This window comes from Struthio camelus, chromosome 1 (assembly GCF_040807025.1).
Source record: "Struthio camelus isolate bStrCam1 chromosome 1, bStrCam1.hap1, whole genome shotgun sequence".
In the NCBI taxonomy this organism is placed as follows: Eukaryota; Metazoa; Chordata; class Aves; order Struthioniformes; family Struthionidae; genus Struthio; species Struthio camelus.
The window spans coordinates 195077818-195089848 of record NC_090942.1 but is presented as its reverse complement, the minus strand read 5'-3'; the positions used below and the strand labels follow the sequence as shown (position 1 = coordinate 195089848).

General features: G+C 47.9%; 1 protein-coding gene across 2 annotated transcripts in view; it reads left to right on the top strand.

Moving 5' to 3' along the window:
- Positions 1-1313: 1313 nt before the first annotated feature.
- Positions 1314-12031, top strand: part of FREM2 (FRAS1 related extracellular matrix 2) — a 143884-nt gene continuing 133166 nt past the window's right edge. For both annotated transcript variants that reach the window (XM_068929970.1, XM_009678630.2), the window contains exon 1: positions 1314-6583. In XM_068929970.1, the coding sequence (XP_068786071.1) occupies positions 1447-6583 (5137 nt within the window). In that variant the 5' untranslated portion in view covers positions 1314-1446. The remainder of the gene's footprint in view (positions 6584-12031) is intronic.

Genomic DNA, 12031 nt, shown 5'->3' with positions numbered 1-12031 from the left:
AATATGGTCCCATCACTGAAGGACAACTTCTAATATTACTCTTTTTAAGAAAATGCAGCACAGGTTCCCACAAAGTAATTTCCAAACAGCTGCCTTTGTCCTTGAATCTGCCCCTCCTTAGTAATTTTGTTTTTCTACTGTCGGAACTTTCTTTTTTTTTTTTTTTTTTTCCTCCTTTTACCGGGTGTGGATCACATTTCATTAAGACAGAAATTTAGCAGCTGAGGAAGATGAATAAAAGTCAGAGCCTGTCATTAGGAATTTTAAAAGGCAAGCAACTCTGGCACGGCCACACTATTATTAATACGTTTTATAATTGCAGATACAAGAGGGTAAAAATACTGTAAAGCTTTTATTCACCCACTGCTGTGACTAGTCACCTCCGAGGAACGAAACTGGATATTAGCTGATGTGTTTTGCCCCAGAGATATTCACCGGTTTTCTTTCTGGCGCAAAGAAACGTGACGCTGACAGGCACCTCTGCGGCAGCAGCCCCCGCCGGGCTGTGAGCCCGGGGCACCGCTCCGGTTTCCCGCACCTTCCTCCCTTGCCCTCCCCCGTTAAAGCCGGCTCGGCTCCCGGGCAGCCCCATGGGGGCGGAAAACCAGCGGCGTCGCCCCTCCGCTGCCCGCGAGGGGCAGCCGTTACCCACGAGCGGCGGCCGTTACCCGTGAGGGGCAGCCGTTAGCCGCGGTGGTGGCCGCCTGCGCTCACCCGCCGCCCCGCTTCCCTGGGGTAAGGGAAACCCCCAGCCTTCCCCAGCGGTGACTCGGGGACCACCTCCCCCGTTTAATCTCTGCCCCGGGGATGGAGGATTTAAGGTGAAAGCGGGGAAGATGCCACGTCGGGGAGGAGAGGCGCGGCGGTGCGCTCCCGCCGCCCCGGGGCTGCGGAGAGGTGCGGGACGCGTGGGCTGGCAGCACCGCCCTCCGCTCTGGCAGGGGGGACTCTAGGCGGCCCGCGGCGCCTTTCCCGCGTCGCTGCCGTCTGGGTGATCCATGGCAGCCCTCACCTCCCCCTTCCCTCCCGTTCCTGCACGGCCAGGGCTCAGCTCAGCCCACCGCTTCCCCCCCCCCCCCCCCGCCCCAACCCGGACTTCTCCTCAACAACCTGTTGCGCCGTGGAGCAGCTTGAAGGGGGGAGAGAGGCGGGTTATCCCCGCCTTAAAGCTTGAAGATTGACAAGCGACTCTGCCCAATCCTTCCCGGCGGAGGCCCTCCCGCGGGTGTTTATTGGCAGCGCGGGGGAGGAGGCGGGGCTTCGGTGGCTGCCCGCCGGAGCGGGGGCGCGCGCGCGCTCCCCCCCTCAGAGCGCAGCGTGTGCGCGGGGCGAGCGGTCGGTTGGGCTCCGCCGGCGCCGGCAGGAGCGGGGCTGGGACTCGGCCCCTGTGCAGAGGAGAGGCCGCTGCTGCGAGCTCCCGGCACTTCGCTCCGCCGGCGGGTCGTCATGGAGGCTCTGCCCGCCGCACCGCCGCGGCAGCTGCTGCTGCTGCTGCTGCCCGGCTTGCTGCTGCTGCCCGGCTGCGGCTGGGCAGGGGCGCCGCCGCCAGGCAGCGCCTCCGTCGCCGCCTCCCCGTGGGCGGCAGAGGCGGCCCCCGTCGTGGTGGCGAACCGCGGGCTGCGGGTGCCCCTGGGCCGCTCCGCCTGGCTGGATCCCGCGCGGGACCTGGTGCTGCAGGTGCAGCCGGGGGACCGGTGCTACCTCACCGTGCTGGACGAGGACCCGCTGTGGCAGCGCCCGGGTCGCCTGAGCCCCCGGCGCTTCCCCTGCGACTTCGGCGCCGGCGAGGTGCAGTACTCGCACCTGGGCGGCCGCAGCCCCGCGCGGGACCGCGTCCGCCTGCAGCTGCGCTACGACTCGCCGAGCCGCGCCCTGGTGCTGCCCCTGGTGCTGGAGGTGGAGGTGCTGTTCACCCAGCTGGAGATCGTCACCCGCAACCTGCCCCTCACCGTGGAGCGTCTGCAGGGCACCAGCAACCCACTGGATGGCCGGAGTCTGGAGTTCGCCTTCGAGCCGGGCCGGCAGCGTTGCCGCGTGGGTCTGCTGCCAGCGCTGGCCGGGCTGCCCCGCTACGGCGAGATCCTCAACTACCCGGCAGTCGGGCGGGAGGTGGCAGGGGATGGCAGCCCCATGCCAGCCTCACTGTGGGACTGTGAGGAGTTCCTGCGGCTAGGGCTTCGTTACCGGCACACAGCAGCCGGCAGCTCACCCAACCGTGACCTGGTGCCTCTGGTGGCTGAGCTGTGGGAAGCAGCAGGTGATGGGGCGCTGCTGAAGCGTGAATATTTCCAGGTGCTGGTGCGGATCCGGGCCGGTGCCGAGAACGTGGCCCCCAAGCCCAGCTTCCTCGCTATGCTCATGATGGAGGTGGACCAGTTCGTCCTCACTGCCCTCACGCCTGACATGCTGGCAGCTGAGGATACTGAGTCGCCCCCAGACTTGCTGCTCTTCAACATCACCTCACCGTTTGGCCCTGGCCAGGGGCACATAGTCAGCACTGATGACCGGAGCTTGCCCATCTCCTCCTTCAGCCAGCAGGACGTGAGGGAGCTGCGCATTGCCTACCAGCCGCCTGTGGAGGACTCAGATCGGGAGCGACTCTTTGAGCTGGAGCTGGAGGTGTTGGACCCCGAGGGTGCTGCCTCAGAGCCTTTTGCCTTTGTGATTGTGGTGAAGCCCATGAACACCCTGGCGCCTGTGGTGACCCGCAACACTGGCCTCATCCTCTACGAGGGGCAGTCACGGCCTCTCTCGGGCCCTGGTCCTAGCCCCAACCTGATTATCAGTGATGAGGATGACCTGGAGCAGGTCCAGGTGAGTGTGGTGGCGGGGCTGAGGCATGGCCACATCACTCTGCTGGAGGATACCCCATCATCTGCTGTTCCTCGTAAACACTTCACAGTGGCTGAGCTGGCAGCAGGCAGAGTCATTTACCAGCATGATGGCAGTGAGTCTCCTCTCAGCGACAACCTAGTGCTGCGGCTGGAAGATGGTGGCTCCCGCCACCGTGTTGAGTTCCTTTTCCCCATTACCTTGGTGCCCACTGATGACCAGCCACCCCTTCTCAATGCTAACACGGGGCTGGCTGTGGCTGAGGGTGAAACTGTGCCCATCACCACCCGTGCTCTTAGTGCCACTGACATAGACTCACAGGATGCTGTCCTGCTCTTCACAGTGGATTCTGGCCCTGCTGCAGGGCAGCTCCTCCTCCGTCAAGCCCAGCCACCTCCTGGCTGGGAGGAGGAAGAAGATGAGGGCTTTTCCTGGAGGAGGGTGCCAGGTTTAGTGGGGAGCTCTCTAATTTATGAAAAGCCAGTGAGGGAATGGCTGCAGCAGGACATTGTGGAAGGGCGTCTTTATTATCACCACCTTGGGCCTCACAGCCCTGGACCTGGGGTTGTGCTGGACCAGTTCATCTTTAGGATCCAGGATGACAATGACCCACCCAACCGTTCTGGACCACAGACCTTTGTGATCCGGGTACACCCCATAGACCGATTAGCCCCAGAGCTGCACAGTAGCAGTAGCTTGCACTTAATAGTTGCAGAACAGCAGGTGACCCCACTGCGGAGGAAGCACTTGTGCTATACGGACCAGGATTCAGGGGACCGTGAGCTGCGTTACACAATAATCCAGCCCCCCGCTGACACTAACCACCCTCCAGGTGTACATGGAGCCCGCCTTGGATCCCTTGTGCTGACTGAGGATCACTCTGTGGAAGTGACCCACTTCACCCAGGCCCAGATCAACCATCACAAGATTTCCTATCGTCCCCCACAGGAGGAATTGGGGGTAGCCCCTCATTTAGTTCAGTTCCGGTATCAGGTGGAGGATGCTGCTGGCAATGCAGCTGAAGGGACTTTTACCATCTACCTGCAGCCTGTGGATAACCAGCCTCCTGAAATCACTAATACTGGCTTTACTGTGCCTGAGGGAGGCAGCCATGTGCTTAGTCCGACTGAGTTGGATGCCAGTGACACGGATACTGAACTTGCCCGTCTCAGATTCATTCTGACCCAGGTTCCCCAGTATGGCCAGTTGCAGCTCTCTGGGTACAGTTTGATCTTGGGAGCTGCCTTTGGCTTAGATGATATCAGGCAAGGGAGGGTGGTGTATGTACATAGTGGAGCAGAGACCAACAGTGATGCTTGCAGTCTTGATGTGAGTGATGGGGTTCATGTTGTGCCCATTACATTGAAAATGAACGTGCACCCTGTTGATGATGAGGTTCCTACCTTACGATTGCCCCCAGGCACTGTTGGTTCTTACCTAGATGTGCTGGAGAATGGTGCTGCTGAAATCACTGCTAATGTCATCCAGGGCACAGATGAGGATACAGATGACTTAATGTTGACTTTCATTGTGGAGGATCCCCCTAAGCATGGGGACGTTCTGGTCCAAGGGGTGCCTGCAGAGAGATTTTCCCAGAGAGATCTGTTGGATGGTGCTGTGGTATATGCTCATACTGGTGGTGAAATAGGCCTTCTGCCCAAAGAAGATACCTTCAATCTTAGCTTGTCTGACCTGTCAGAGGAGTGGAGCATCAGGGGCAATGTTGTTCAAGCAGTTTCCATCTTGGTGACCATTCTCCCTGTTGACAGTCAAGCCCCAGAGATTTTTGTGGGGGAGCAGTTTGTGGTAACAGAAGGTGACAAACAGGTCATTACTCCTGCTCACTTAAGGGTTGAAGATGTAGATACTCCTTATGATGATATACTCTGTACTATTGTTGCTCAGCCCACATCTGGGTATGTAGAGAACATTTCTCCAGCCCCAGGCTCTGAAAAGTCCAGAGCGGGTACAGCTATAAGTGCGTTTACCTTGAAAGACCTCCGTCAAGGGCATATATTTTATGTCCAAAGCATACATACGGGCGTGGAGCCTGTTGAAGATGGATTCACTTTCCGTTGTTCTGATGGCATTAATTTTTCCCAGAGGCACTTCTTCCCCGTTGTCATTATCCCAACCAATGATGAAGAGCCTGAAATCTTTATGCGAGAGTTTGTTGTGATGGAAGGCATGAGCCTGGTTATTGATACCCCTATCCTCAATGCAGTTGATGGGGATGTTCCTGCTGATGAGTTAATGTTCACCATCACCAGGTTTCCTAAGCATGGCCATATTGTGAACCAGCTGGTCAATGGAACAGTCCTAGTGGAGAGCTTCACCGTAGATCAGATAACAGAGAGCTCTAGCATACTCTATGAACACGATGACTCTGAAACAAAGGAGGATGGTTTTGAAGTGAAACTCACAGATGGTAAACATACTGTAGTGAAAAGGGTATTCATCATGGTTATTCCTGTAGATGATGAGACACCCAGAATGGCCATCAATGATGGTTTGGAGATTGGAATAGGGGAAACCAGAACTATTCATAACAGAATATTGAAGGCTACTGACCTAGACTCTGAAGACAAAACCTTGACATACATTGTAAGATACGGGCCAGGACAGGGCCTCTTACAGAGATTAAAGCCTTCAGGAGGAATTGAGAATATCACCCTGGGGATGAACTTCACCCAAGATGAGGTGGATAGAAACTTAATTCAATACATGCATTTTGGACGAGAAGGAGTTCGTGATCTTATTAAATTTGATGTGACAGATGGAATAAATCCTCTCATTGACCGCTACTTTTATGTGACGATAGGTAGCATTGATATTGTCTTCCCAGATGTAATCAGCAAAGGAGTTTCCTTGAAGGAAGGAGGAAAGGTAACCCTTACTACTGACTTGCTTAGCACCAGTGACTTGAATAGTCCAGATGAAAACTTAGTTTTCACTATTACCAGAGCACCTGTTCGTGGTCATCTTGAATGTACAGATCAGCCTGGAGTGCCCATCTCTACTTTCACTCAGCTTTTGTTAGCAGGCAATAAAATTTACTACATTCACACCTCAGAAGATGAGGTGAAAATGGACAGTTTTGAGTTTGAGGTAACTGATGGCTATAACCCTGTTTTTCGTACTTTTAGAATTTCTATTAGTGATGTAGACAATAAGAAACCTGTGGTCACAATACATAACCTGGTGGTGAGTGAAAATGAAAACAAACTGATAACCCCATTTGAACTGACAGTAGAAGACAGAGATACACCTGATACATTCCTAAAATTTATCATCACTCAAGTACCAGTTCATGGTCAGATCATGTTCAATAACTCCAAACCAGTCACCACCTTCACTAAACAAGATCTGAATGAAAATCTAATCAGCTACAACCATGATGGCACAGAATCAATTGAGGATAGCTTCTCTTTCACTGTTACAGATGGCACTCATACTGATTTCTATGTCTTCCCCAACACTGTATTTGAAACAAGGAAGCCTCAGACTATGAAGATTCGGATAACAGCTGTGGACAACAGTGTACCTCAAATTGTAATAAACAAGGGTGCACCAACGCTCCGTATTTTGGCCACAGGTCACACAGGCTTTCTAATTACCAACAAGGTACTCAAAGTAGAAGACAGAGACAGTTTACACATTGCTCTCAAGATCAGAATCACAGAGGGTCCTCACCATGGCTTCCTGATCCACCTGGGGAAAGGCAACCATAGCATCACCCAGTTCACACAAGGTATTGCAATACTGTGTACTTTCTTTAGGTTGCTGGAAACATTCTTTGTCATGTTACACTCTGTAACGATCGATAGGAGAAACTTTACAGAAAGCAAGTATATCATAATGGCTTTATTATTATTTTAAAAGTTTGTTGTACGTATGTATTGTGTTTGTGATCGCTTTAAGCAGAAAAGAGGGTTCGATGGATAAGCACAGAGTAATGGAGTACCTTTGCTTTAGAGAGCTTACAGGCCAAATAACTTCAAACCCCCTACTTGTTTTGAGGACTTACTCAGTGATACAAACGCGGGTAACAGAGTTGGGCTGCACGTGGTTCCAGATATTTAGAGGTTGAGGGCTTTCTTTAAAGAGTTTTATTTAGAAAATGCTGCAGGAGTGGCCATGCTATTATTAACTAATGGTCATACCATGGCTAGGATATCAGTTGCTATACAGTCTGAGTGCACTTAACTATAAAAGTAAAATCATTTCCCAAGCAGGGGGAGATAATATATCATGACTGCATTTGCCTTAATTACACAAGCCATAACCACAAAGTGTTTGTGGTAATTTAAGTAGTAATGTAAATGTTTCAAAATTATGTCAGTGGTACTTACTTGTTACATGGAACTAAAATACTGAGTGGTATAAATAGGATGAAAACCACATGTGCTGTATGTACTGAAATAAAGCCTTCAAACAAGGCTATGAAATAACTTCCTTTAATTGAATGGAGAGCATTAGTTATTCTCCAGAGAATTTTCTGTGTTACTTTGTAGTGAGTTAATAGCTGGCTAATTAAAAGCGAAATGAGGTTTTTTGCAGCCTCCTGTGGCTGTGGAGTGTGCAGACAGCACAGCTGCGTGGAGACTCGAAGTTAAAGGGGCCCAGGCAGACTGGCTTGTGTAGGTGGTAGGGACAGACAGGAACACTGTGTAGTCAGCTGTATTTCATTTCACAGAGTCTGTACTGGTATGTACCCCCAGTTACCATCTTGGCTGTAGTGATGTTCTTGTCAGAAACACCAAATCTTGCAAATAGACCTGATGGTCTTTTGAATGGCTATGCCCTAAATATTGCACTGTTAGTCATTCTTTGGGGAGAGGAAAAAAAAGGATGAGGAGGGATCGAGCCATGTCTGAGTTTTGGGAATCAACAACCCCTTTAAATATAAAGCCTCAGTAATGAGCTGCTAGTTGTATTATGAGTGTCATTGTTGGTGTAAGAGAGAAACAAAAGAGAATAGGGGTGAGTAAATAAACGGATTATGACTTTTTTTTAAATGGATTTTTCTCTTACATTAGAGAATGCAGATTTACTGAGAGTATTCCGTGAAAGTTAACGACTGCATAGCATAGCGATATCCGATCTCTTTTGGGGACATCCAGGATAAGTACATCCCATCCTCTCTTATGCCATGTGGCCAGGTGTATGTTTGTCAGATGAGCAAAATGCAGGTGCTTTCTGGTCCGTGATTGGCAGCCCTACCACGTGGTTAGTAACCTACGCGGCTTGGGATAAAGTACCTGCATTCTGGTCATATGAACACCGAAGTAAGAACTGCAGGTCTCTCAGAAAATGCTATTGGCAGGATAAAGCTGCAGGCTTTGTGGCAGGCTAGGCCTGAGCCACAGGCAGAGCTGGCATTACCAAATTTTCTGGGAGCTGATGTTTATATCATGTTTGCTCAGTCTGCACTACCTTGCATGGAAGGTACCTAGCTGCTTGGCCACTACATTCTGCACAGCAGAAGACTGGTGACATGGAAAGGACGTGTAAGAAATGAGGCAGAGAAATTGCATGCATGGTTTATGCCATATACTTTGAGTAGTCTAAATTAGACCTTTTTTATAGCAACTAGTTTCCTACTAGGTATAGTGGTAGGAACCAGGTCATAAGCATGTATTTACATGAATGCCAATACCAGAGTGAATCAATTTAAACTTATTTCTGATCAGCAAATAGGAAGACTTTCCTTATTAATCTTATTCGATGTTTATGCTCTACATTTATTTTCCTGCGATACCTTTTCTATGCTGATGCTGCTATGATAGACAAGAACTTTTGGTCACAACCCCTCTCTACCACAATCAACATGATCAAGAAATAACAGCCTCCTCATAGCTGCTGAGGGGGATATCTTTAGTTAGAAAATCTAATATCCATCTAAAGTCTCTGCAAATGTATATCACATCTCCTAGCCTACTGGTCTTCACACAGACTTCCTTAATTTTCTGGGGCTGCTTGAGCTGGATGAAAAGCCTGCAATCTGAGAGAAAATTGGTTTTAAAGCTCGTGGGGGTCCTAAGACAGTCTTGTAACTTCATAAGTTCCCTGATAGTATCAGCACAAGCAGAAGTTTGCACAAATTGGCACAAGCTTGTGTTGAGTTGAAGAGTGTTTTTAAGACATACACACTTCTTTAGTATTCCTTCTTTGACCTCCATAAACAAATAATCTTGAGCATCTGTAAGTCATGTCTGTGGTATCTCTCTTTTCTACTGCCTAAATGCTTTTTAAAAAGGGTGTATTTTACAAAACAAACACATAGAACTTTTTTGAGTGAAAGGCCAAGCACTGGAGGGAGAAGAGGAGAGGTTTGGACAGGCTATGTGAAAGGCAGAAAACATTAGGCCTAGATGTGAGTAATGCATCTGTTAAGGGCAGGGAAAGAGAAGTTATTGGATGTCACAGGATAACCTTAGAGTGAAAGTCATGGATGAAGGGATGCTGTCTTTTTCTTTCCTTTCTCCTTAGATGCCCTCTTCTCTGTAGCTGTTTTTGATAAGGGAGAGGTGGTGAGTGGCAGAAAGACACAAATTCTTGGCTGCACCTATAAGGCTACCGTTTTGCAAAGTGATGTGAGATGCTGAGGTCTTATGTAGACCAAGCAGCATACTCAAAACTCTGCATGTAGCTCACTGTTGTGCCTTACCTTGTATCCCACTATAATTAATGTGCAAAGCGCTGTCAAATCCAAAGTAGTGAATTCATGCATAATTTATGCTCATGCTGTACTGAGACAATTATCTAATGCTCAGGGCAGGAGTGAATAAGACCCTCTTTTTGTCTGTATTTTTAATGAGCTTTCAGAAAGTGGAGATTTTTTAGCCGGCCATGAACACTTTTGACTCTGGGATGCTCCTCTATTGACTATTGAGCCTGCTATTGTATGCTCTCTTTTTATGTTTTCATCTTTTCCCAGTTTAGGGGACCCATCTTGCAATGTGAAGCAAGCTTTTATGAAAACCCTGAGTATGTTCTGGATTCATTGACAAATGTGGGTCCTGATGGAGCTTGTAAAGCATCTTCACAATCTTGCAAAGAATTGTAGAAAATTTAGGTTGGAGAGGACCTCTAGAAGTCATCATGTCTAATCCCTGGGCCAACTGTGAAGTCAGGTCAGGCTGTTCAGGGTCATACACAGCTGAGTTTTGAGAGTTACCAATAGTGTGAGGTTTCTCCTAATCTTCTTCCACCTCACACTCCCATTCCTGGTATTTTTTGGGTCATCCTTGTATGAACAGATGGACTGACTGCATTGAATGAGGTAACATGGATTGAAAAAAAGAATCATTGTGGGAGCAGTTTGAGGAGATTGCCCTGTCTTTCACTTACAGGTGATCAGACTGGGCAAAGAGAAAGACTGGCAAACAACCTTCTGCTTTATGCTCAAGATTGCTTTTCAGTAACTACCCACAATACTTTATCAAGCGCTAGAAAGGAAATTAGCCTAGCTCACAAGATGAACTAGAAGCCTCCAGTCAAAATGTGGTTGTGCAGGACGCAGTATGTCCGGGAGATTTGTTCCCTGTTGTGTATCTTGTTCAGACGCAGTCAGTGTGGGGCTTTCTAAATGGTATACATCAAATACTTCTGCCAGAAGTACGGTAGGTAATCTCTAGCTCATCAGGCTCATAGGCTTAATTGGGATTGCTTGAAAAGGGAAATAGAATGTGGGACAGTTAAGCCCTTGGTTTAAAAAAAAAGTCCCCATACTCTGCAAATGTGTGGTACTTTCTATCCTTTTGTACATAGGTATTAAAATCATCTGAATAAGAGAAAAAGATGCAAGTCACAGTAACAAGATAAAATATTCTTAAAATATATTAAAGAGGTCCTACGTTTATTCAAGTCCTAATACTTCACAATACACCTGAAAGTAGCATTTGCAATTCATTATTACTTCTTTGTGCTTTATATTTTAAAATGCAGTGGTAGTAAACACAGAGAAAGCTTAAAGAGAACGCTTGCCACCTAGTAATTTCTGAGTTTTAGTGCTATCCTAGTATAAAAGTACATACAAAGAAAATTGTGTATGCATAATCGCACTGCACTCATCTCTGCAAGTCAGGACTGGAATTTGTTCATAGATATTCATTAAGATTAGATAATTTGTTTCAAAATGAAGGAAAAAATATTAAGGAACTGCTAAGTCTTTCACATGTAAAATTCAGTGGTATATAACAAATAGTTAGTGTTAGGATAATGTTTTGTGTGTACAAAATGTGATGGAGTGCCAAGTGTTACTTTGGAGTCCTCAGTCCCACAAGATTAGGTTTGTGAATATGGGCCAGGCTGCATCCCACAGCTTTGCAGGTGTGCTGAGGGGTCAGAAAGAAGGTCAAGGGATAGAGGAGAGTGAGAATCTACCTTGGCAATAAAAGAGCTTAATTAAACTCTCAGTGCTCAGTGTGTCCTCCTGAAGCCAAAGACAGGTAAATGGGTATTCCAGCCAAGCATCCAACACTTTGTGAACCGAGATTTTACTCAGAATTCATTCCTGATAGTGGATTTCCACTTCCATTTCAGGCAAGCGTTTTCAGAGAGATGAATGAATTATGCTGTGTAGTGCACTTATTGCTTAAAGACTATATATTTATGGGAGAATAAAGAAGCCTTTCATAGCCAAATCTATTTTGCATCATTTTTAATGGGAAAGCAGTGTCCTAATCTAGTGTGGATAAACAATTTTTATTATTTATTTATTTTTAGGAGAAATCTGCAGGATTTCTAGTGAGGGGAGAATTACAATGTCTCCATGAATGTTTAGCAGGCATTGCAGTTACACAGTGATGAATTATACTTGCAACTAAACAAGTGTTAATACAGCTATCATAAACTTAATCAGCTGTGGCAGGAAAGTGTAAAATTCCTCAAGTGATTTTGGATGGCAGGTAGCTTTTTTGATGAGGTGATCCTGCAAACGTTGACTCAAGTGCTTACCTTTATATATGTAGGAACCATTGATTTTTGATAAGGCTACTCACATGGGCAAAGGTAAGTATGTTTAAGTGTTTGCAGGATGAAAGATTTATTTGCTGCAGTGGCATAAAAAGGTATTTGTTTGCATCCTCTTTACAGCCCTATTAATTTTTGATCTTTAACTTTCTTTCAAACATAGAAGAGATTCTTTACTGACATTTACCTACCGATAATGTTCTTTACTTGTTTGCCCTAGAAG